The following is a 26,682-nucleotide window of genomic DNA, read 5'->3' as shown; positions in this document are numbered from 1 at the left end:
TTGAAACACGAAAAAGAAAAAGTTTTAATTAAACCCTTTAAAGGGTTTCCATGAATTACTTAATCCTTTGCAGAATAAAATAAAAGAGTAAAAATAAGAGCAGCAGTAGCTGAGATTCATAAATTATTTCATACTGTACACGGTCTAAAAAAAAAAAAAAAAAAAAAAAAAAAAAAAAAAGAAGCAATGAATAGGATAAAACTAGAGAAGCAGATGAGCCTATCAATGTTGGAGATTCTCCGAGAAGAGAAGATCATTAAATATTCAAAGAATCAAAAGATCAATGCTAAAACAAATTATCTCTTTAATGAATAGCGTCATGATTTTCTGATTTGTTTCTCTTTTTTTTTTTTTTAAGGTATACAAGCATCTCTATAAAAGCTTGCTTTTGTCCATCTTCTTAGGATTAAATTTGAAAGAGCAAGTTTAAATATGCCTATATCTCTAAAAGGCATTGATTATCCATCTGTCACACTCTATTTTGAAATAGAACATTGGTCAATCTGTTATGATTCAATTTTAAATAGCAATTTTTAAATGCATCAAAAGACTGCCACACTTAATTTTCAAATACTGTTTTTGTCAGTATTATTCTTCTCTTTCATGCTTAATTTTTAAATCAAAGTCACTGGGAAAATGGTTGGATCATTCTACCACTCCAGAAAGTATTTCATTCCCAATACAATTTTGTACTTATACAAAACTTAGGCCACATTTGAAGATGATTTGCTCAGAACAGTCTTTCCTACCTTGATAGGATATAAAACCGTCTTCAACATCTCATTGGCAAACGTTTTTTCACCTCCTTACTTCCTTTTTCACAGGAGAGGCATTTCGAATTTATTTTTATGGCAGGTGCTCAAATAAGCTTCAATCTATTCAAAAAATTTGCAACATCTAGCTATAACAACTGTCAATTTCCTGTACTCTCTATCAGTGCCTAAAACTAAACAAAAATTCCATGATCTCCTTTTCTAGAAGTTTCCATCTGTGGAACACAATACCATGGGGTTGCTTTCAAGCTGATTATAACATGGTTATTTACAAATCTAATGTAAAAAGGTTATTGTTGAGACATCCTCTTATATAATTAAACCAGACTCCAAGTAGCCCCTGGGCCTTTATAAGCAGTGATCACCTAGTAAAAAAAAGAGAAACACGATTTTCATCCAAATATGTGCGATCTAATTAGAAAAAAAACATTTTCAGCATGCGTATGACTTTTTACATGCGTCTTATTCTGCCAACCACTTACTTGACCCCTGTCCTCTCACCTTTGGTCTTTTTATAAAATCTTTTTAGGGCAGCTAATTCATTAATATGCAAATTAATGCATATAAATGTGGAAATTGAATTAATGCATCATAATAAATTAGATGTTCTCAGTGCAAAAATCTACTTTTTAAGAGTGTAGTATCTGTGTATTCTACATAAAATAAGACAATTATAAGAATGCACAAGATCTTCCATAGAAAAATAAATTGATTAACTGTCCTAAAACACTAGAATGGCATAAACCATTAGGTTAATTTCTGGAAACTTTCAGTAGGATATTCTGATTCCTTGCATAAAAATACAAATTTTGTTGCTTAATCTTGCGTTTTAACAAAGGTATAACATTTTTCACTTAATAAGTAGTATAAAAAAAACATGCGACAAATTGCATACAGTTTTAAAGAGGGAAAAAATTCCACATATGATGCACAAAAATAGTGATAACTTATTTTTAATCATGTTTAAAAAATTTCTAAAGATTATTTTTAGACTATCAAGCTTTCAATGTTTGCCATTATTGGGATATTTGAAGATATTTGAATTTTTTCATGTGTATTGCTACTTTATAGATAAAACATTTATTCCAAGACATATCATAAAATGAAATATAAGATAACATTTTCTATCAGTTTATATTATTTGGACTACTGTCCTCATCTTGTCTATCATTCACACAATGTTCAGATGATGTAATCTTCAAATTTCTTCAGAGCCATCTATCAAACTCAGGAATTTTTATGTTGAACTTAGAATTCGATACAGAATTTCGAACTGAACCATTTATTTAATCTATCGAGACAGATTGATCTCATTCTGTTAGCCATGACCAGGTAAAAGTTTTAATAATCATTTTTAAAATTTTTTTATTAATAGCAGGAATTTACATTTCAATATCAAAAACTGTTATTACTTAACTAGCCTGGGTGCCTGGCATTGCCCGGGTTTGGAGGTGTGTTGAGCAAAACAAAACAAAAAAAAGGAAGGGTAGTAGGTATGTAGGCTCAAACCCATACTGCGGAAGATGAAAAGAATGTAAAAAAAAAAAAAAAATATGACGTCTTTGCCATTGCGTCCATCACAAAACTGAAAGTGGTGAAGGTTTAAATTAAGGCTAGTCAATTGAAAAGAGGGGATGACTTTCGAAAATATCAGCGAAAAAAGCGACCATTTCTTGTAGAAAAGTGTCCAATTGAGGGTGAAGAAATTAATGTTTTTAGGCAATCTTTTTATATTTATTGCTGGAAGGGTCAAACTCCAAAATGATACCGATTTCATAAAAATCCGATGCCTCTATTAAAAGTTTCAGGCATACATACAAACATTTAAACAGATATGGGAGATTTATATTATAGATAACTTTATCAATTGCATCAATCTTTATGCTAAGGTTTTTCTGTATTCTGTTGAAATCTGTTTCCTCTCAAAGTTTTACACCTATATAGCATGGCAACGGTCTGCCAGCTCATGTAAGCAGTTGACATTTTAATGAAGCAAAACTTAACTCTTTACTTGCCTTCTAGTCTTAATTTGGGATTGTGTCTGTAGAGATAAGGGTTTGTCTTATAGTATCACACCTACAACACGTGCTATAACTATTCAATGCCAAAGTGACTGTCCATATTGCAACAGAAGCAAGACCCTGGCTCCCAGAGTAATTTTGAATTAAGCATGGATGTATTCTCAACTTTTGAATCATTTAAATTAGACTTTAATAACCAATCAAAATTTAGTATTTTATAAAAAAATATTTTGCTGGTTACCACTGGAGTTCCACAAGTTTTCAATTAATTTGGTATGCACACATTTGTAAGTCATTGTTTTACCAATATAATTTGATTGCTTCAAATATTTGAACTTGATGAGCTCTTGTCACCGTAGAATTGTCTATAGAGTATGTGCATATTATGAAGTAACTTTTAAATTGCCAATCTGTTTTATTAATGATATCAAAGTTTATTCGTTTAGAATTCATTTATATATTAAGATCACTCTCAGTACTTATAGTAATTATACTCAAGAATATTTGATTTATTTTTTCATCATGGATAAACGGTTTTCTGTGGTTTAATGTACAAAATCTGCGATTGTATACAATCATTTATTTATTCTTTTTACAAGGGAGTCACCATTTATTAAGACTCGAAGGCCATTCAAGGGTAAGGGTTAATTAATGTAAGGTGATAGTTTAATAATTGTTAATGGTATAGATTGGGTAGAATTTGGAGTATTTAAGGGGATGACTCAACAAGAACTTGTTTACATAGCACTTGAAGGCACCATATTGTAATCAGCTGTGAAGCAGGCCAATAGAACAGTGTTCCATATGTAGGCAGCTTTGTTCCTGGAATCTGCGTTTGGATTTAGGCACAGATAGAGAGTGGGGAAAATTGTTGATAGTGGTTGTACCTAATAGAGTATGAAAGTTTGGCAAGAGGGGGCCATAGATTGGAGCTCAGACGGGCACCTACCATGAAAATAATGATAGAGCAGAGACAGGCTCACAATGTCTTTTCTGCGGGGAAAGAGGTTGCAAGGAAGAGAAAAAGGTATCACCTACTAGCTTTCGAAGGCGGTTTTGCACTATCAAGGCAAGATAGGGCATGCAGAGTAGCTCCTGCCCAGATGTGGCAACAGTATTCTATTTTAGGATGTATTTGGCTCTAATACAGATAGAGAAATGCATTGGCAGTGAGATAACTACTGGAGCGGTAGAATGATTCAACCATTTTTCCAGTGATCTTGGTCACAGATTTGATGTATGTGTTCCATTTACAATCAGGAATGATGGTCAGTTTTAGAAGACTGTCAAAACATGGTACTTTCCCATGGAGACATATTGCTAGGGTACATATAGGTCAAGCTAAAAATTAAGAGTACATACATTTTCCAATTGTATTAATGTATAATTTAGTATATTTAATAGGATTTTAGTCATACATTGAGTCAATCAGAAGAAGGCTAAAGAGTATAACAGCCCTAAACTGTCATGAATTACCTATTGGGTTCAATATGTTGAGAGATGTTGTATGATATATAAATACATTATATACAAAAGATTATATATTCTTTAATAAAATGCTTGATCAAAACCAAAATGTTTACAGAAGAGTAACCTGTCTGCAATTTAACTACAAATAATTCTAAAAAATAGTATATAAAATTCAAAGACATAAAACAGAAAAGAGAAATAGTGTATAAAATTCAAAGACAAGACATGTGAAAATCTAGACAAGCCAAAGGAAATAATTTAAAAAAAAATACTTGCCAAAATAAAAGACTAGCTAAAAAGTGAATTCAACATTAACACAATTATAGAAAGTAAATAAATTTGACTTCAAACGAAGTCAAAGAACAAAAAAAAAAAAAGAGTAGCGGAATAAAAAAAAAAAAGTTACAGAAATCTTTTTCTTTAATACGTCTGAAATTAGGGAATAAAGAATTGCCAAATTGTATTATTACTGAAATGTCTGTTTAATTTACTTCTTTCTACTAAGATGGATGAAAAGAGCAATACGTAAACATATAAAAAAAAAACTTTAGAAAATGCAGTTGTTTATTGTAAAGATGAAAAATAGCTGTCACGTTTTTATAGCAGAGTTTTATATTGGGTATTCATGACAATATCATTATGTATGAAAAATGGTATGCACAAATTCTACTCAATTCTGTGGAACTTGTTTGTTATCTTTTTTGCTCGTCTACATGCACATTATTATGACATAATCCTCTTCAATAGACAAGATGATAGGAAAATCCTTTGTCTATATAAGAATGATGTCATCTATTAAAAAAAACAGACCATAGCTGACCCATACCCCTTTGTGTCACATATCTTGACTTAAAGGATCAAACATTGTATGTGTGTATATATATATGGTTTTGGATGATTTTTAATCTTTAAAATTATGTATATATATATATATATATATATATATATATATAAAAAATATATAAAAAAGAAAAATAAGACACTTAGTCCGAAGTTCTTTCTTTGAACATTCACTTGCTTATAAGCTGATCAATCTCTTGTAATGAGTATTAGTTAGCTTTACAGAATTTACCCTAGTCTTGATATTTTACTATTTAGTATCAACAGTTGCTTACCATGAAAAATTTAGACATATACATATATATATTATATATAAATATAAAAGATAAAAATTACCAATTAAATTTACCAAAATGATCCAAGATGGTAAAATTAAAGTATATTATAAATATTAAAGAATTAATATTTATAAAGTTATCTCAGCCAGATGTAAAAGCTCGATAAAACCAAATAGGAGATACAGCTTATAAAACGAGCAAACAGTTAATAAAACATGTTAAAAAACACTTTGAAATGAGTTAAAAACATATTTAATCTGAAAAGGAAACACTAGTGGATAGTCCTTAATCCGCGGAGTTTTGAAGAAATACTTTCCTTCTCATCAGAGGGTAGGAATTAGCAAAATGCGGGATGATGAGAAGGAAAGTATTTCTTCAAAACTCTGCGAATTAAGGGCTATCCACTTATCTAGTGTTTCCTTTTCAGATTAAATATGTTTTTAACTCATTTCAAAGTGTTTTTTAACATGTTTTATTAACTGTTTGCTCGTATATACATATATATATATGTACATATAATTTGCTAAGTTTTTACCTCCAGGCCACCAAACAATTAGTACGAGGATGAAGGGAATTAACAACTATCCAGAGTGCTCGAATTAACGTAAGTCGTGAACATTGTATAAACGTTAGTTGACTGCTTCTTAGTTTACTTTCCAGACAGTGCACATCCTTAAGTATTCTTAAAGGGGCTTGATAATTATAATTAAATCATATGATAGTAGGAAGCCTCATATTGCCTAGGATTGAATGAGGATCAACGAATGCTTCACACTTCCAATACTTATATTATCAAAATTAGTAAACTCGCTCATTTGTCAATCGAATCAACCCATTGCCTGCTCTAGTCAGGGACCCACCATGGTGGAGGAGGAAGTGCCACATACCTCCCTACAGTAACTTAGTTATCAATTCATTGCAGTCTACATTGCACTTCAGAGAATCTACTGCTGATTTGATGAAATTATTTTTATATAAGGACTTGAAATAAAATTTAAAATGCACAAGTACAATGGTTCAATTGTGCTCTAAACAGAAATATTTATTTTAAATGTACCTTTGTTTTGTCAAAAACCCTATGTATTTTACATGCCAGGACCTTATACTTGTGGAGTGATAACATTGCTCAAATACTCTTGTGATATTAGGCTGTATATAACGTTGGTAAAAATTGGACTGTTCCTTCATTAATGGAATTTCTTAGATTATCGATTTTTGATACTTATCTGACAAAAACCTAGGAATACTCTACATCATCTGAAACCTTGTGAGAATTCTTTTTAGACACTAATCAAGCAAGATTTCCAGAAATTAATTTATTCTTAAGAACTCCTAAAACTTGAGTCTTAAATTTTCTAGATTTAAAATCATACAATAGATTTAGGTGAAATTAGAATAAGGATTAGTACCATATCTTGGTTTTTGATCTTAAGGGAGGCCATGGAAGTGATGCAAACTGTTTTGCTAGGGGAATTTTACCTATTCTGAAATGGATATATTATATATATTTATAAACGAAATATATTCAAGCTTTTAACTTTAACATTGGTTGTTAAAGCAGCAGATATGGTTGTTGCTGTCTTTCAAACAAATATACACATTATGGCCGTTACTACATATTACGTATTCTAATTTCACCTAAATCTATTGCATGATTTTAAATCTAGAAAATTTAAGACTCAAGTTTTAGGAGTTCTTAAGAATAAATTAATTTCTAGAAATCTTGCTTGATTAGTGTCTAAAAAGAATTCTCACAAGGTTTCAGATGATGTAACTTCCAATAACCTTCACATAAGCAAAAATATTGTAAGAATGAGAAAATTAGAACAGTAGTCCAAATAATCCAAATTATCAATTTTCATCTTTAAAAACTTTATTTGACAAAAAAAAAAAAAAAAAATTAATACCGTCTTTTATATAGAAATATTGAATTTAAAATTTAGTTTGGATTGATAATTCATTGAGATTTCAAAAGAAAATTTTGCAACTGTTGTTAACCATAAACAATTCTATCTATACATGTAGATTTTGAAATTAGTTTGTATTCTCATTGAATGATTGATTGTTAATGTACTCAGTGACTATCTGATTTTTAAATAGAAAAAAAAAGAGAAGTACGGTCCGATTACATTATTGTTTTGCTCCCGTGAGTTAACAAAACTCAGGCTCACACTGAGAGGAGTAAAAAAAACTGAAACTCATATAGTTAAAACACACAAAAATATGACTCATACGGTTAAAAAACACAAAAATATAACTCATACGGTTAAAAAACACAAAAATATAACTCATACGGTTAAAAAACACAAAAATATAACTCATACGGTTAAAAAACACAAAAATATAACTCATACGGTTAAAAAACACAAAAATATGACTCATACGGTTAAAAACACAAAAAATATGACTCATACGGTTAAAAACACAAAAAATATGACTCATACGGTTAAAAACACAAAAAATATGACTCATACGGTTAAAAACACAAAAATATGACTCATACGGTTAAAAACACAAAAATATGACTCATACGGTTAAAAACACAAAACTATGACTCATACGGTTAAAAACACAAAAATATGACTCATACGATTAAAAACACAAAAATATGACTCATACGATTAAAAACACAAAAATATGACTCATACAGTTAAAAACACAAAAATATGACTCATACAGTTAAAAAAACAAAAATATGACTCATACAGTTAAAAAAACAAAAATATGACTCATACGGTTAAAAAACACAAAAAATATGACTCATACGGTTAAAAACACAAAAATATGACTAATACAGTTAAAAAACACAAAAAATATGACTCATACGGTTAAAAAAACACAAAAAATATGACTCATACGGTTAAAAACACAAAAATATGACTCATACGGTTAAAAAACACAAAAAATATGACTCATACGGTTAAAAAACACAAAAAATATGACTCATACGGTTAAAAAACACAAAAAATATGACTCATACGGTTAAAAAACACAAAAAATATGACTCATACGGTTAAAAAACACAAAAAATATGACTCATACGGTTAAAAAACACAAAAAATATGACTCATACGGTTAAAAAACACAAAAAATATGACTCATACGGTTAAAAAACACAAAAAATATGACTCATACGGTTAAAAAACACAAAAAATATGACTCATACGGTTAAAAAACACAAAAAATATGACTCATACGGTTAAAAAACACAAAAAATATGACTCATACGGTTAAAAAACACAAAAAATATGACTCATACGGTTAAAAACACAAAAATATGACTCGTATAGTTAAAAAAAATAAAAATGACCCAGACTCACAAGATTAAAAATAAAATCCAACTCAGTTTTACAGGATTAAAAAAAAAAAAATTGGCTTTGCCTCCTTATTTTATTGTTTCTGAATATTTAGATTGTCCATTAATTCTTTGATTAAAAAGTCCAACTCCAAACCATAGCATTCTTTACAAATTCAACTCCTTAAATCAAAGAATCTATAATGCAGGTTTAAAATATTTAGAAAAAAATAATTAGATAAATAAATTGAAAGAATACATCTAAAGAACTTAGATGTTCTTGTCAATCAACATTGCATTTTATGAATTGGTTTGTTCTACAGCATAACAGCTCTTTTGGAAATCATTTAATGGCAAAATATAATGGCTATTTTCAACAATTTTATATAATAAATTGAATACAATTCACAATTTTACCGATAGTTCCAACACAATTAATGCATAATCATCTATTATATAAATGAGAGTTGTCTTTTAGTGTGTGTGTATGTTTGTATATCCTCCTAAAAACTTTTGAAATTCAAAGTGGATAATGACTTTGGTACCATCTTAAAGGGCAGGGACTCAGATGCATAATATATGAAATTTAGAACAAAATATTAATTTTATTTTCGATTTTAATGACCACAGAATCTGATGGGGGGGGGGTCACGTATGCATGAACTGCTTCCTTCTCAGATACTTTAAATTTGCAACATCATCGTATGACTATCACCTTGGCTGAATAGGTTAGAGGGTTACCTCAAAACTTTTAGTTTTTGCATTTGTATTCACGCCCATTTTGCAGCAGATGTTTCATTTTTATTCTTAATATATTTATGAAAACGTTTATTTCGGTAAGTTTTTGCTTTTAAACGGGTTAAGATTTTTTATATAAATTTTGCTTTGTATTTTGTATTATTTACTTGGCTGAAAACATAATTGGAGAGAATCTTTTACCAGCAGTTAATTTAACTGAAGGTTGATTTAAAAGGTCAGGTTACTATTAGTTACGTAAACCACAAATATATATGTTTTTAAATCATAACTTCTTAAAACTACAATCTCCTTGTAATCATCTCTATTTCATATAGTAACTGCATATCATATCGACTGTTCTTACTCATTTTTGGCCTCAAGATAAGCAAGAGAGTGAAAATGACAGTTGTTCTGTACACTTCATCTTCCGCGATCTTAATACATCATAAAAGCAAAATAGTGTGTATACTCGGCAAGTGAAACTGGCAGATTGACTCATCATTGTCCTAAGGAAACTCTAAAAGATTCTTGGATGGAATAATGGAAGAAATGGAAGCCAAGGGCGGAGGTGAGAGAGAAAATGAGTTAAAGAGAGAAATCTTTGCTTCTTTTTGGGTGTTGGATGGAAAGAGCAAAAAGAATGTGCATGACAGATCTAATTCCAGATGCAGAAATAAAGAAACAAAATTCCGTTTAAAAGTTTCAAAAATATTCAAGGATTAGGCATAATTATTTATATAAAAGTCAGTAGGAGTTTATGATGACTTGCCTATCTATGCATACACACACACACACACATTAATACCTTATACATTAAGTACAGTGACATTTCCCCTTGTACTATTGATCAGAATAGCTTGCTAATTAAAATCTCGATAAATTAATATGTTCAATTAGTGAGAAATTGATAAGTGGTCTTAATAAAAATTTTGCTTTGGATAGATTTTTTTATAGTAATATTTAATCTGATCAACAGATTTTGTTTTTATAATTAATGCTATCGAAAGAGTCAAGGTGATAACTTTTTCAGTCCAAAGTTTACTTCTTGCAACCCAAATCACCAGTTTCTAATTTTATATAATAATTTTCCAATTTACAAGGATCTGCAATCGTTTTTACACATTTTGTTTGAATGTTTGATAAAACAGTAAAATCTACACTTAATTTCCTTTTACGTTGATTTTTCCTATTACGTCTGTAAAATAATTTCAAGAAAAATCAGATGAAACATCGAATTTGATTCTTATACTTTTTAGATACACATTACAAAAAAAAAAAAATGAAAAAGATAAACTATTTATAAATACTTCCACATACAATTTATAAATACATCAGTTATTTTATTACAAACTTACTAAGTTTTACGACTTATTTTATAATAATTTTGGCAATTACATTCTTTAATGCTTTTATGAAAAAAGCAGTTAATTTTGTCTCTCCCATCCGACTTTCTATGCACTGACAGGTATCTAATGAACATTCAGAATTAATTTGAATTTGTTTTATAAAAATAATATTTTTCCTGACACCAAAAATATAAGGGTGACTTACTACTGCTTTTAATGTACAAAGCCAAATTGATTTATTTAAAAAAATATAACAATTTCTTCACATTAATTAATAAAGGACAAGAGAAAGAGAGACATAGAAAAAATCTAAAGAAACCGAGAGATGGGACAGTACATGCTACAGGGACCCCTGGATAGGGAAGTAGAAGTGACAATGCCCCATTTATGGGGTGGTAGATACGAGAGAGATAGCCCTAGAGACGAGAGGGCGTGACAGACAGCCCCAGAGACGAGAGGGCGTGACAGACAGCCCCAGAGACGAGAGGGCGTGACAGACAGCCCCAGAGACGAGAGGGCGTGACAGACAGCCCCAGAGACGAGAGGGCGTGACAGACAGCCCCAGAGACGAGAGGGCGTGACAGACAGCCCCAGAGACGAGAGGGCGTGACAGACAGCCCCAGAGACGAGAGGGCGTGACAGACAGCCCCAGAGACGAGAGGGCGTGACAGACAGCCCCAGAGACGAGAGGGCGTGACAGACAGCCCCAGAGACGAGAGGGCGTGACAGACAGCCCCAGAGACGAGAGGGCGTGACAGACAGCCCCAGAGACGAGAGGGCGTGACAGACAGCCCCAGAGACGAGAGGGCGTGACAGACAGCCCCAGAGACGAGAGGGCGTGACAGACAGCCCCAGAGATGAGAGGGCGTGACAGACAGCCCCAGAGACGAGAGGGCGTGACAGACAGTCCCAGAGACGAGAGGGCGTGACAGACAGCCCCAGAGACGAGAGGGAGTGACAGACAGCCCCAGAAACTAGAAAGAAAGAGAAAGAGAGAGACAGCCATAGAGACGAGAGAGAGAGTGAGAGAGAGTCATACGTAGAGACAAAAGCGGAGAGATGAAGAGCAAAAGACAGGCCTAGAGACAAAAGAAAGAGAGAACGAGAGATAGCTATTAAGACAAGTAAGAGAGCAGGAGATAGTCTTAGAGATGAGAGAGAAATACAAAGAGATACCGACAGAGAAAAAGAGACAGCGGACACAGTAGAGAGGGCGCAGGCGAGCTGCGGACACAGTAGAAAGGGCGCAGGCGAGCCGCGGACACCGGAGAGAGGGCGCAGGCGAGCCGCGGACACCGGAGAGAGGGCGCAGGCGAGCCGCGGACACCGGAGAGAGGGCGCAGGCGAGCCGCGGACACCGGAGAGAGGGCGCAGGCGAGGCGCGGACACCGGAGAGAGGGCGCAGGGGAGGCGCGAACACGAGATAGAGGAAAGGGAGGCGCGGACACGAGATAGAGGAAAGGGAGGCGCGGACACGAGATAGAGGAAAGGGAGGCGCGAACACGAGATAGAGGAAAGGGAGGCGCGAACACGAGATAGAGGAAAGGGAGGCGCGAACACGAGATAGAGGAAAGGGAAGCGCGGACACGAGATAGAGGTAAGGGAGGCGCGGACACGAGATAGAGGTAAGGGAGGCGCGGACACGAGATAGAGGTAAGGGAGGCGCGGACACGAGATAGAGGTAAGGGAGGCGCGGACACGAGATAGAGGAAAGGGAGGCGCGGACACGAGATAGAGGAAAGGGAGGCGCGGACACGAGATAGAGGAAAGGGAGGCGCGGACACGAGATAGAGGAAAGGGAGGCGCGGACACGAGATAGAGGAAAGGGAGGCGCGGACACGAGATAGAGGAAAGGGAGGCGCTGACACGAGATAGAGGAAAGGGAGGCGCGGACACGAGATAGAGGAAAGGGAGGCGCGGACACGAGATAGAGGAAAGGGAGGCGCGGACACGAGATAGAGGAAAGGGAGGCGCGGACACGAGATAGAGGAAAGGGAGGCGCGGACACGAGATAGAGGAAAGGGAGGCGCGGACACGAGATAGAGAAAAGGGAGGCGCGGACACGAGATAGAGGAAAGGGAGGCGCGGACACGAGATAGAGGAAAGGGAGGCGCGGACACGAGATAGAGGAAAGGGAGGCGCGGACACGAGATAGAGGAAAGGGAGGCGCGGACACGAGATAGAGGAAAGGGAGGCGCGGACACGAGATAGAGGAAAGGGAGGCGCGGACACGAGATAGAGGAAAGGGAGGCGCGGACACGAGATAGAGGAAAGGGAGGCGCGGACACGAGATAGAGGAAAGGGAGGCGCGGACACGAGATAGAGGAAAGGGAGGCGCGGACACGAGATAGAGGAAAGGGAGGCGCGGACACGAGATAGAGGAAAGGGAGGCGCGGACACGAGATAGAGGAAAGGGAGGCGCGGACACGAGATAGAGGAAAGGGAGGCGCGGACACGAGATAGAGGAAATTATTTTAATATGGTTGATATTTTTTGACATTTTTCTTGTCAAATTCTCCTAACACGAGGAAAAGTACTGGAATAAAAAAAATGATTATGTTGGTCAGCAAACATGGTCGACCATGTTTAATCTTCGACTGTAAAATCATGTTAATTCTTATTTCAACCATAACTAACTTTTATTTCCACAAGGAGTTGAGCTGGAAAAATAAATCCCATAATTCCCTGATTCTTAAGAGAAAGCATTGCAAAATGCACTTACCGGAGCCACAATCTTTCCTGTCTGTCCAACTTGCAAGTCATTAGCCACAAATCCAGCATCAACTGCGGCACGGGAAGCACCAACAGCTGCGTTCATCTTGTCGGCAAGGTCATATAGTAACTTAAAATTTTCTCCACTCTTCATTCCTCGACCTGATCAAAAAGAAAATGCAAACGTAAATATACAAGGTTTCAGAATTTTTGAACTGAAGATTAGGAATTTAGATTATTTGAACTACTGTTCTTATCATGTTTCATCCAATGTTACATCTGACCTTCAGTTTCAGAATTTTGAACAGAACATTTTTATTTCATTCATAAGGATAGATTGTTCTCGTTCCCTCAGTCATAACCATCTAGAAGTCTTTTTGTGATTGTATTTTTAGTATCTCCTTTATTGAATATTAAACCTTCAACTTCTAACAGACTTTCACTTAGAATTGATTATTACTTAGCATTTATACCCATTCCGTTCAAAATTTTAAACATACTGCAGAGTTCAACAAGGAACCTGAAAAGGTCAGAGGTTACATCAACCAAATATATTCTGATGATATCTAAGGTGAAAACAGTAGTCCAAATAATATAAAATATATGAAGTCTACATTGTTTTATTTTTGTTTTGCCTTTGTTTGAAGAAGAAATGTGAAGAGGATAAAAAGAAGAAAGAGGATTGGTTTGATTTTATGATAAATCAACCATCTACGGATTATTTCATGTCAAATATAATTGTATAGATAAGATAATTCCTAGAATACATTGCTTTACTTTTCAAAAACATTAGAAAGAAACTTTACAAAGGATATCATTATTACTCAAGAACAGGAAAACGGAGCACCCCAAGGAAGCACCCCACAAGTGACACTACCCTCTGAAAATATTACTTATTGGTATTGGTAACTTTTGTTCTCAACACGATTGATCCTCAGCCACTGTCTTCCAGCATCTATGCAGGGAGAAAATAAAAATGGGAAATAAGGCTTTGATTTCATTTTTTTTTTTTTTTTTGTAAGAATCTGATTATATAATACAGTTGAGGATGAATTTATAAAGAATGACATGACCAGATTGATCGGATCGGTCATATTTGATCTCCGATCTAGCCAAAATAAAGGCAAAAGCAGAAAAATAGCTCAGTCAACCAGGATCTTATTCAAAGGCATCATGGATCACTATTCACGTTTTCATGGGAGAAGAGGATAACCCTGTGTATGGGGTTGGACTTGGTGAATTCGTTGACCTGCTAACAGGGCAAAGATGAAAGTGAAGGAAAAACAGAAACAGAATAGGAAGAAAAGAGAAAAGAATGCTGAAAAATGTGAGCTAATATTAAAAATAATTCAGGAAAAAAAATATTTCCCCTTACTCTAAATCTTTTAAAAATGCAACGTCATCTCATCAACAATGTTCTAAATTTTATTAAAGAGTTTTTCTTTTTTTTTTTTAATAATAATTCCTAGCTAATATTTTACAGAAAAGAAATTAAGAAAAATTCAGTCATAACAAATTAAACATTAACAAAAATATATCAAAGTTTAAATTACTAAATTCCAATGAGTTTGAACATTTCAGCTTTTTCTATTGTCAGTTTCATTCAAACAAGTTTACTATCTGTCTTATGTTTTTTTTAACTGATACACTAAAGGGATTTTAGTGATAAATATTATCGCCTGGTAAGCAGTTATTTTGGTTAGGCATTCATTTTATTTTAGACAGAGTTCCTGAGTTCTACAGCTACAATTTTCTGCTCATTATTCGCATTGTTATTTCTATTAAGATTTGAATTATTACTATTTTTTGTCCTTTGTGTTATTTTGGTTGTTATGTTGGTCACTTTTTTCTAATTTTGTTATTTTTTTCTTTACTACTTCTATTTAATATTTTATTATGTGTGCTTATGTGCATCCAAGTTTTCACAGCAACTATAGGACAGTTTTAAGTTGTTTTGATTAAAAATAGCAGGAAGTGCCCATGTGACCGGAAAAAAGAAAAAAAAAATGAGACGTGGGGTCCAAGTTCGAACGTGAAATGTGAAAGAGAGGAAAAAAGCAAAAACTTACAGACACATTATTTTGCCCACACTGTCACAAGTGCTTATGACGTCATGTCGCAAAATAAGCTTTTTAAGCATAGTTTTAGTTTGATATGTGTGCGTGACTTGCAAAAAATGGAATTCCTTTCATCGCTTATTGTTTTTGTAAACGCACTTTACACGGGCTATTTTTTTTATTTTTAATGGGACTTCACTGTTTTTTTTTTTTTCATAAAAGCACTTTCTAATATGTATAAAATATAATTTGCCGCAAAAAAGAGTTTTCAAAGGTTCAAAATAACTGCTTTAAAGAGTAGAAAATTCAATACCAGCGATTAAATAATCAGATGTATGACAAAACAGAGACTGCATTCTTTTTGAAATGTAGCGTAGAGGATTTTCCAAGATAAAATATATAAAGTCTTTGAGTGTTGGCATACTCTGCCAATATTCAGGAACAACAGAAGTTTCACAGGTTTAGTTTAGATTTGATCTTAATAGAAACAATGGAGTGTTTAGAAAATCCCAAAGGAGATAGAAAAATAGATGTCCACCATTCAAGTTGTCAGAAAACGATCAAGAAGGCTTGCAAAATGTACATTGGCATAAAGTGAATGAGTTTGCTCATATGCAAGGAAAAAATTATAAGATTTTCCTTTGCTCTCAGTCTTGTCAGAGTAGACTAGCCATTTAACATTTGTAACATTAAAATCATCATAGATGTGGATGCTAACAGACAAGATTATGCCATTTTTTTTTTCAGAGATACGCTCAATGACAGTAACTCCATCATAGTGTGGACAATAAATAGAAAAGATGAAAAGTGTGCTGTCATCAAGGACTACACGGAAACACATATATCGCAACTAAGAATCTTTGGAGATGGCCCTAGTATATGAACAATTATCCCTGAGATAAGCACAAATCCCCATGGTGATCTTGAACAGGGTTTTCTAAACTTCAAGACACCATGAAGCCCCTAAGCAGGGAAAAGGTTTTCCACAGAGCACTAACAAGATAATTTTTAAAATATGAAAAACATTAATTTCAAATTTTAACACTAACTAATGTTTACAATCATTGTTTTGTTTTTGATTAATCAAAAATTGCATTTTTTGTCCATACACAATCCTTAAACTTTTTACGCCTGTAGCTATGTATCATATCTCTTTCGAGTAAAAAAGATTAATAATTAAATGTATGCAGCGATTTAATTTTTCCATATAAAGCATTTAGTTCTCTTTAAGAAAGGTCTTCCGGAGCCCCTCAGCCTTACTCGCGAAACCTTAGGGCTCTGGAGCCCACTTTGGAAAACCCTGATCTTGAAGATTGGATTTTAAGATCATGTTAGAATTTAATACAATATTGGTGTCATGAATGCATGCAGCAAGGTGCATATTGTGGTGAGAGGGGGTGTTTGACCGGACAGGATGGAGTGAAGGAGTGCAGAGAAATGCAAAACCTTAGCTAGGAAAATAGGACCAACCGCCGATATGTCATTATGAGCTTGTTAAAAGCAAAGCAGATGTTATAACGTCTCAAAAAGGGAGACAGATTTGGAATTATCTACATGTCAAAAGAGATGGTCATATTAGAAGTGACATTAGATGATAACGGACCACACACACAGTGCTGGACAAAGACAAACCCCTGGGGACTGCCAATAGATATCAGTGTGAACAACCACCCCTCTCCCAGGAAAGGGAGAGAGAGAGGTGTTGAGTGGACAAGACAAAGGGTAAGCTCTAAGAGGGAGAAAGAAAGGGTGTTTGTAACCACCCTCTGAAGGAGAGGTGGGAAAAGGGGTTGGATTTAGAAAAAGAAATTCCAAAAAGAGTAGAGTCATAGCCAGAAAACTGAACGACTAGGCTGGTCAAGCACTCCCGATTTGGGAGCCCTCAGGGCCTGATGTTATGATGTTAACTAGCCTGTGTTAATGGGAAATCTGTGACCTTACTGGTCTGGTCTTACATCGTTTCACTGCTATAGTCAGTCACCTCAATTTAGACAGTAGCTGTTATGAAGTAATGAAATTAATAAATAGTTGTTTATTGTTATAAACCAGAGTTCTGTTTGTTTGTGGTGAGGACTCTTCATTTTGCAGTAAGCCGCAAGGACCAGCAAAGTGATAGATGTACCTGGAGAGTACCTACACAGGGTAGGAGACGATTCGATCAAGAAGCAAAGCGCCCCACCATGAAAACACAGTGGATGAAGACGATCAATAGGCCAACTTGTGACGGGACAATGTACGATCCAAAGAACACCTGTCATATCGGGTGGAATCCGACGAGGTTAAAGACACCCGATGTGGTTGGTGCAGTATCGGTCACGTTATACAATGACAAGCAAGATGGCTGGCACTTGTTATACTATAATATAAAGTTAAAAATTCAAATTTAAAAAGAATACTTGTTTTTTATCAAAATTTAACGATTCTATGGCTGTATGGCAGTTAGAATACCCCCTCCAAAAAAAAACAAAACAAAAATAACTTGGAACTTTTTTTATGACAATGAATTTGTATAGGTGTGCTTCTGTTTATCTTACTACTTGTATAGAATGATATAGAAATGAACATTGTTCTCTCAAACAATCTATATATTTTTTAATGGAAGTTGCTCCAGACAAGGCATGAAACCACTTAATGTGAAAACTAAAAAGAACAAAAATGATCAACACAAAGACAGGAGATGCCTATTGGCAATAATCTTAAAAAGACCAAGGCTATATGTAGAAGGAAGGCAGTCAGTGGGACAACAGTTCCACAAGCCTGCAGCTTTTGGAAAGAAACTACTGGAAAAGCTAAATGGAAAAACTAAATACATGAACAGCAAATTGATGAAGACTACTACAGCAACAAATCAAATAAGCTGAAACAAAGGAAGCATGGAATAATACAATCAAAAAACATATTTTTAAGATTCAAATAGATCACATGATGGTTTACCTCCAGAGATGACAATACTGGCATTGGTCAATTCAGGACGATCACTTTTAGCCAATTCTTGATTGATGAAAGAAGATATGTTGTTTCCAATATTAACAGCTGGTGCTGAAAGATTAAAAAGCAAAACATTAGTATAAAAACATCAATATAAACAAAACTAAGGCTCAATAATATAAAGCATTTCTTTTAAATCAACGTTTTAATCTTTTTTTTCTAATATTTAAAGAATGGAAATATTTATACAAACATTGATTACTAAACGCTTTAAAACCAAATGACATTGTAAAGTTTATCTTCTTCAATACAATCATACTGTGCTGCGACTTGAAAAATAAAATATTAAAAGCAGCTACACTGTTTAATAGATTCATATTATTTAGATTCTTCAGACTATTCAAACCTTGAGTGATTATTGCATTGTTTTGGTCGATGTAACCTCTGACTTTCTACACATGTTTCTTGTTAAACTCTGGAATTTTTCTGTCCAACTTGAGAATCTGAACATAATTTGGAATGAAACTAATTCAGAGGGGTAGCATGCTCTCATTCTGTCAGCCATGATTGGATAGAAATCCTAAGTAATTCGCAATTAGTACATTAAATAAAGGGTTCCATTTGAAACTGCAAATTCTGCGAGTTTGACAAAAAGATTCCCAAGTTCAACAAGATACACCTGAAAAAAATCAGAGGTTACATCGACTGAAATATTATGAAAATGTCACTCAAAATGAGACCAGTAGTCTGAAGAATACAACTAATATGAACAACCAATCCTTATCTTAAATATTTAGAAATGTTTAACAGGTATATATTAATAAATTATGGGTATATTTTTAAGTATTTATTTCAAACTAGCTAACTTCACTTACACATCATTGCAATTTAATTATTCAGTACTTGAAATCATCGAAACAGAACTAAACAATACGGTAAAATAAAACTCATCAATAATACAAACCTAATCAGTAAGGAAATGACAAAATTAAACTAAAAATAGAAATCAGCAAATACTATAACTAATAATAAAAAGAAAATTTGTGTGCCTGTAATAAAAGTCGGAGAAATTCTTTCCTTTCTTTTTAATTATTACCAATACAAAAGCTTTATCTACATAGATGTTTTAAGAAGAACGTTGAGATTTGGGACCACTTCCATTGTCATCCTCGGAAAACTGCACATATAAATATACTTTTGGTGTTAATGTAGATTTTCTAACCTTTCTATAAAGGAAAACACAAATATATTGACATATGGATTTATATAGATTAAAAGAAAAATTAAAAATTATCAGGATTGAAAATATGAGAAGGATAAATTGAAGATGAAAAAAAAAAACGTTTTATGACATAACATTTTGAAATGATACTTATTGTTGATGCTTAATTGTATATAATTGTAATAATATGACAGACATAATAGACTCAACTCTAAGCCACATAACAAAATAAACTTGAAAATATTAAAATGCAATTGAGAGAAATTGGAAATCACATTTCTTTTACCTAATGTCAATAAAGCAAACAATATACACATACAATTCATTTAAAAATTTTCTGGTATTTAATTAAGAATTTTACTCAAATTGGGTCACAACTTCTAATGTCTGACGATCAGACAAACAATCGGGCAATTGGAATCTAGGGAAAGTGAAAACAAAATTAAGCAGTTATGAAATTGGATCAAACCATTTTTTTTTTGGGGGGGGGGGGTCACCACTTATCAAGGCCTGGAGACCACTCTAGGATAAGGGTTAAGTTTTAGGTAAATGGTAAGACAACTTGATCAGTTATGAAGGAACTTGGATAAAGCTAGATTATTTAAAAGGATGGCTCAATAGAAATTTATTCACATTAGATTTGAAGATGCTCATATTATAGTCAGCTGGGAAGCAGATACATGGTATTGCATTCCACAAACTGACAGTTCTAGGAAAGAAACTCTGCTCATGGAATTCCCATTTAGTTTTAGGCACAAATAAAAAGTGAGAAGTTGTTGGCAGTTGTAAATTCAAAATATCATTTTCAAAAGTGAAGACAAAAGATCTGACATAGTACAGATTAGGTCTGAGAGTCTGGGAGAGACAAATGAGAACCTTGGTAGACGAGACAAACATGGCAGTGAAAGCTAAGGCATTAAACTGGAAAACATTTAGTCAATCCACAGAAACTGTTTGACATAATACAAGCAATTAGTTCTGAAACAGAATTATTAAAAATATATTGCATCAAATGTATTTTGTTTTTGTTTTTAAGTGAGAACAACTCTGCACCAAACAAAGTATAGAGTTCTCTCCCTTACATCCTAATTGATTTTATAATTCAGGACAATTAAAATATCAACTTATACTGAACATAATTAGTTAAACACTATTCATTATTTTACTCATGGCATCATGATCATACTCAGTTTAACATGCTAGCATATGTTAGATAGTAGGGGTGAAATTTAAGGTTCATACCTTTCCCCATATTATGCATAACTGAACACAATAAATTAGACAGGATTTAAACTGGGCATAGTTTATTCAATAGTCAGGAATAGTATCCATTACATCAATGATGCAACACTAATTATGAATGAAGATATCTTAAAGAAAATTCTAAAGTGCAAAATGAAGCAATACAACGAAAAAAAAAAATGTCAACGTTCCCAAGAAGCTGAACCACCTTCCAAGATGAATAAAAAGGAAAACTAAATGTACAGTAAAGATGATTCTTTAAGATTTACTAAAAAAAAAAAAAAAATGAATCAAATGACACAAGATAACATAAACACTATTTAATGTTTCAGATGTGTCTCCGCATCAATGAGAGAGGCGCTGTCCGTCAGTTACACTTCAGTTTGAAATAAAATTTCTATCATTAAATATGCAGACTGAATGGAACATCTTGGATTTAATGCATCCAATTTCACTTGGCTGTGACGGCATTCACCTGGAGTCCCTATTTACTTGTCTCCCAATGAGAGCAGATTTAGACACAAGGTCAGTTTTTATGTGGGATAATTCTAGCTTACCAACAAGAGGCACTTTGGATTGGATTAGGAGAAAAATTTGAATTGTTTCAGTCTAGAATGATTTCTTCTCTGCTGACTGAGGACAGAAAAAACAACAGATATTACACTTTGCTCTTAGCACAAAGGCCACAGTCTTGTCTATTTACTTACATCATCAAGAGGGTAGAGTTAATCACAATGTCACCTTTTATGTCGAAAAATACATCAACTTCTCCAAAAAGGGGTAATTTGGATTGGGATAAAAATTTTAATTGCCTCAGTCTAGAAAGATTTCTTCTCCACTTCATGAAAACAGAAAAGAGTAAGTATAGTCTCAAAACAGATACTACACATTACTCTGAGCCAAAAGGCCATGTAGTCTTAGTCCCACAAGGGCAAATTTAGATATAAATTATGTGGAGAGAATCCCGCTCCCCCCAAAACAGGCACTCTGAATTGGGACAAAAAAGCCAAGAAACAGCTCCTGCTAATGAATTTACAGAGTCACAAATGAGGGCCGACAAAGCACAGCAACCAATTGCCAACATTGAGACGAGTGATAACAAGTCCAAATTCTATCAGTAAACATCAGATGTTTGGATCAATAACGAGTTCATGCGTCTAAGTATTTCTATAAAAAGTTTAGGCTGATCAGTCTTTGTTTGAAATAGGATTTTCATTGCAAAATGCATGGATCTTATAGACGCATCTTAAGAACGGATCAGTTTCTGCTTTCTGTTTTCTTTTGTTATTTTAACCTTCCATCCACCACATCTGTAAAGTCATTATAATCAACTTTATTTTTATCGCCTATGGGAAGAACATGTCACATATAAAGTATCTCGTTGATGAGGTTAAAATATTTCAAAGAAAATTAAAATTCGAGCTGTCATCATTATTAAGCAAAAATGAAAATCATTTTACAAAAAAAAAAAACAAATTGAAAATTCTTATGAAATTTCTGAATGGCTTTTGCATTTGATATTGTTTATCTTGCAAGACAAATCAGAGAAAAGAGATTTTCATTTTAATTGAATTTTGCACTCATCATAAATATTAAAGCAGAAGACGAAGAAGAGTTTTCGTTTCATTTTTTTTTTTTTAAATAAAACAAAAATTTTCTGGCCATCACTTTATGAGTTGTCAAGTGATTATAATTGGATGACAGTGACAGTATTATGATTAGAAGAATATCATAGAAACCGATTAATTGTCAATACATATAGACAAACAAATGAAAGAAGTAAATAAATACGATTATTATCATTAATGATGAATGTCATTAATAATATATACAGCATAATCACGTTTACACACTAGTTTTCATTAGATCACCAAAGTTGAGCAACAGTGAACCTGGTCAGTACCAGATGGGTGACCATTTGGAAATACCAGGCAATGTATGTAGGAGGACATTGACAACTCAAAGAACAGCAAAAAACAAAAAAAATAAACAAATAAAATAATGACCTCATCTCCCCTAACTGGAATATACATGATACTGGGGACTGTTTGTGAATATAATATACCCATGAAACTTCCAACTTCAGATGAAGCTGGTTCAACCTGCCTAGTGTTAATGCTGCTGATTGGCATGGCATTAATAATGACGACTGTTGCCAGAGGGTCTTGATGGACTTAGGTGAGATAGTATTGATTATTTTTCTTAACTAATGAATTGGACAATCACTCGGTTAACCATGGAATGTGGAATTTCAATGTTCTCCAGCAATTTCATGCTAATAAAGTCCATCTTCATTATAACATGGCTCCTCTGAAACAGAAATCAGTACTAAAGGAGAATGGGGAGCTTTTTAACTATTCTGAACTTTCACCTAACAATGTAATAAACAAAAGGTACAGTTTGTCAATTGTCAGCAACTGCAATTTCTTTGGCTAAGTGTTTCAGCATCTTCTGGTGGTTTACATAACCTACCCAGAATATGCTATCAATAACGCGGTCCCTATTCGGCATAAATACCAAAACTTCTATTGTTTTCTTAGCCCATGCCATACTTAAATGGTGATATATAAGATATACTGATATTTAAAACAACAAAAAATATCAATTAGTGTAATCTATCAAGCTTTCAAACTTTACTACTGCTTTGTATGGTGGCAAGTGCTGGTCATAAACAAAGGAAACAAAAACTTTAAACATGTATGAATTGTTTTTGTGGAATATCTATTTACTTCTTTCATGCCTATGTATATATACTAGAAGGAAGACCTAGCATTACCCGGGATGGAATGAGGAACCTTATATTCTCTAACTCCTAGTCCACAGCACCATCTTTCAATTCTGTTTTTTTTTATTTTGTTTTGTCACATTTTATATTATTCAATTTCTTAGGTGCCAAAGTGACGTTAATTAAAACAAATCAATATAAATTTATAGTCTTTAATTCTCTTGAAGCATACACAGCATTTCCCAAGAATCGATGAAAGTCCCATGAACCTCTTATAAAGATTCATTCATTTCTTAATTTCTATAATTTTCATGTTATGAATCAAATAAGTAGAAAGCACCCATAATAATGTTCTACCCATTTTGATCCAATTAAAATATACAAGAGTTTGAAAAAATAAAGTTATTTTTATATTCCTCCGTTTCTTTTGTTGTGTGTCAGTAATGCAGTTTATGTGGTTACTTGTGTTGGGTAGGTGCAGAAAGGTCAATGAACTGCCGGTGACACACATCCAACTCAATGACTTCCACTGACAGAGTATGCACCTGCATGCTGGAAAGTGGGTTGGTGCATTTTGCAGGTTGGTTAAAAATTAAGGAGTCGAGATAAGGATTTATTGTTCTCTACTCATGTGGACTGCAACGATGTGCCAAATGTGTGAGGATCATAACTCCATGGGGTAAAGATTCCAACCTTGCTTCTGTGCATATGTAACCGTCATTCCTTTATATGTTGCTGAGCCATAATTTCTGACTTTGTAATACAACCACTAGGCCTTGCTGCTCAGTGTTGGAGTAAAGAAACTTACAATCTTGCAGATATAATAAATATGTTCCACAATGAGGACTTCAGGCAAACTAGAAAATCCTGAGCCATGATCTTCATTGTTTTTTTGTTTTGTTTTTACAAACGAGTCACCACTTATGATGGCCTGGAGGCCACTTGAGGATAAGGGTTAACGAGTGTACAGTAGTCAATGGGACAATATCATAGTAATCGTTAGTAGTGGAAATTTGATGAATTGGATTACTTAAGAGGACGGCTCAACAAGAACTTGTTTACATTTGACTTCAAGACGATCATATTATAATCAGCTGGGAAACGGAAGAGAGTTCCACAGATGTGCAGTTCTAAGAAAGAAGCTTTGTTCATGGAATCTACATTTAGGTTTCGACACAGATAAAGAGTTAGGGGAATTATTGATAGTGGTTTCAGCTAGAAGAGTGTTTTTCATTAAAGTTTGGCAAGGGGAGGGTACCACAGATTGGAGCTCAGACGAGCACTTGCCATGAAAATAAATATAAAGCAGAGACAGACTCGCAATGTTTCTTCTGTGGAAAAACAGAATGACTCGAGGAAAACAGCTGAGCTGCCCCAAGAATTACATGTGTAAACTTTGCCAACTAAATTCTGGTAAGTAGGGGGAAAAAAAAAGCTTTATTCACTCAACAGCAGCAGTAATGTGTTTGTTTGTGTGGAAACGGTGATCACAGCTATAACTGCTGGTTATGAACTGATTGCAAAGTTTAGAAATTATTTAATAATATATATCACTGACCCAATGTGTCATGGATTGCCTATTATAAAACTTTGCTGATCTTTAATCCAAGTGGGTCAATAAATTTTTTGGCTGTAGAATTCCCTCTTAAATGAGTTAAAAAGAAAAGATGGAACTTAAGATTTAAGAATGAATCAAAAAATACTTTTTGGGGGGGGTTAATTCATCTCTTTATCAAGCCTTCTTTCAAGTATTTCTGCATTTAAAAGCCAAACAGAACAATATGCAAATGAGGCAGTTAAACTTTTGTGAATGTTTCATCGCCTTTGCGACCAATTAAAGATCACTATGCAAATTTTGTTGAAACCTTTACATTTCGCAGCTTATTCCTTTTTTTTCCTTTCATTCATTCTCTTAGTGAATAGATATGAGATCTAACGGCTATAAGGACAAAGGAATAATATTTTATTACTATAAAGCTTTAAATAAAATTTCAAACTCATTTATAGCTAAAACATAAAATCAAAATGTCAGAGCAATAAATAAAAGAAAATAATTTTTAATAGTTTTTCTTGGTGATGCTTTAATCACTTTATGTAATTCTAAACAGAATATCTTGAGCAATAAAAATTTCAACTTAGTTTATTTTTCAACACGATTTTATACTTGCAGATAAAAAGAATAGGTGCTTTTTTTAAAATAACACTTGATTAAGAAATAAAAATACAGAAAAATCTTTATGCTGTACAGACTCATGAGGAAACAAAGATCTCATATTCCAAAAATCACGTAAATTGATCAAGTAATTTTTTTTTTATTTCAGAAAATCAAATTTTACAATTTTTAACAATTAAATAATTTTAATTATTTTTAATACAAACAAAATCTCTGTAGTTGAACTGAATTGTCGTCTGGGAATTTTGGCATAATTTAAAACAATATGGCTGCTCCTGACCCCTTTGCATCCTCATAAAATTTGATTTTCTTCATTTTTATGTGTTTTTTTTTTTAAATTCTATTTTCACCCCAAACAAGGTAAAGTGCCAATTTGATGTAGAGGGCTACTATTGGGGACAGGTTGCAGAGATGCCATGTAGGAAGATGAACAGCAAGATGTCTGTTTGCATTACACTTCAACTTCTGTATATCAGTACAGTTGAGAAAGCAGAGTCCCGAAAGGGAGTTCAAAAGTCTGGTAGTTTTGAGGAAGAAACTATTAGAGTAAAAGGCTTTCTTACATCTAGGGATCTCTACTATCTAGGGGTGGGATTTTGCTGCTTGTCGGGTTTGTCTTTATGTCTAGGAGGTACAAGGGCTTGTAGTTCATCAGAGCATTCACCATTAAAATACTTGTAAACAGGCAGAGGTGCAACATTTCGTTGATGGGACAGAGGTTGAAGCTTAGATGATAGTTCAGGCTCTATCAGGTTAGCAACTCTCCTTTGAACCCTGTCCAGCTTGGTTGGTTGGTTGGTTGTTTTTGTTTTATGGCATATCAACCCTTTCCAGGTTATTTAATGCCGAATCCAAAGATTTT

At 33.8% G+C, this 26,682-nt stretch overlaps 1 protein-coding gene across 1 annotated transcript in view; it reads right to left on the bottom strand.

Annotated features, from left to right (window-relative positions):
- The window catches only part of LOC145276995 (electron transfer flavoprotein subunit alpha, mitochondrial-like), a 163,348-nt gene that overhangs the window by 19,853 nt on the left and 116,813 nt on the right, over nucleotides 1-26,682 (bottom strand). Inside the window, exons 7-8 of the mRNA XM_080128573.1 lie at nucleotides 18,465-18,569; nucleotides 13,484-13,635 (exon numbers count right to left, since the gene is read on the bottom strand). Coding sequence (XP_079984699.1) covers nucleotides 13,484-13,635; nucleotides 18,465-18,569 — 257 coding nt within the window. The remainder of the gene's footprint in view (nucleotides 1-13,483; nucleotides 13,636-18,464; nucleotides 18,570-26,682) is intronic.

This window comes from Euprymna scolopes, chromosome 5, assembly GCF_053919585.1.
Source record: "Euprymna scolopes isolate OS-2025 chromosome 5, ASM5391958v1, whole genome shotgun sequence".
NCBI classification, from domain to species: Eukaryota; Metazoa; Mollusca; class Cephalopoda; order Sepiida; family Sepiolidae; genus Euprymna; species Euprymna scolopes.
Note: the sequence above shows the minus strand (reverse complement) of the source record. Positions and strands in the feature narration are given on the sequence as shown.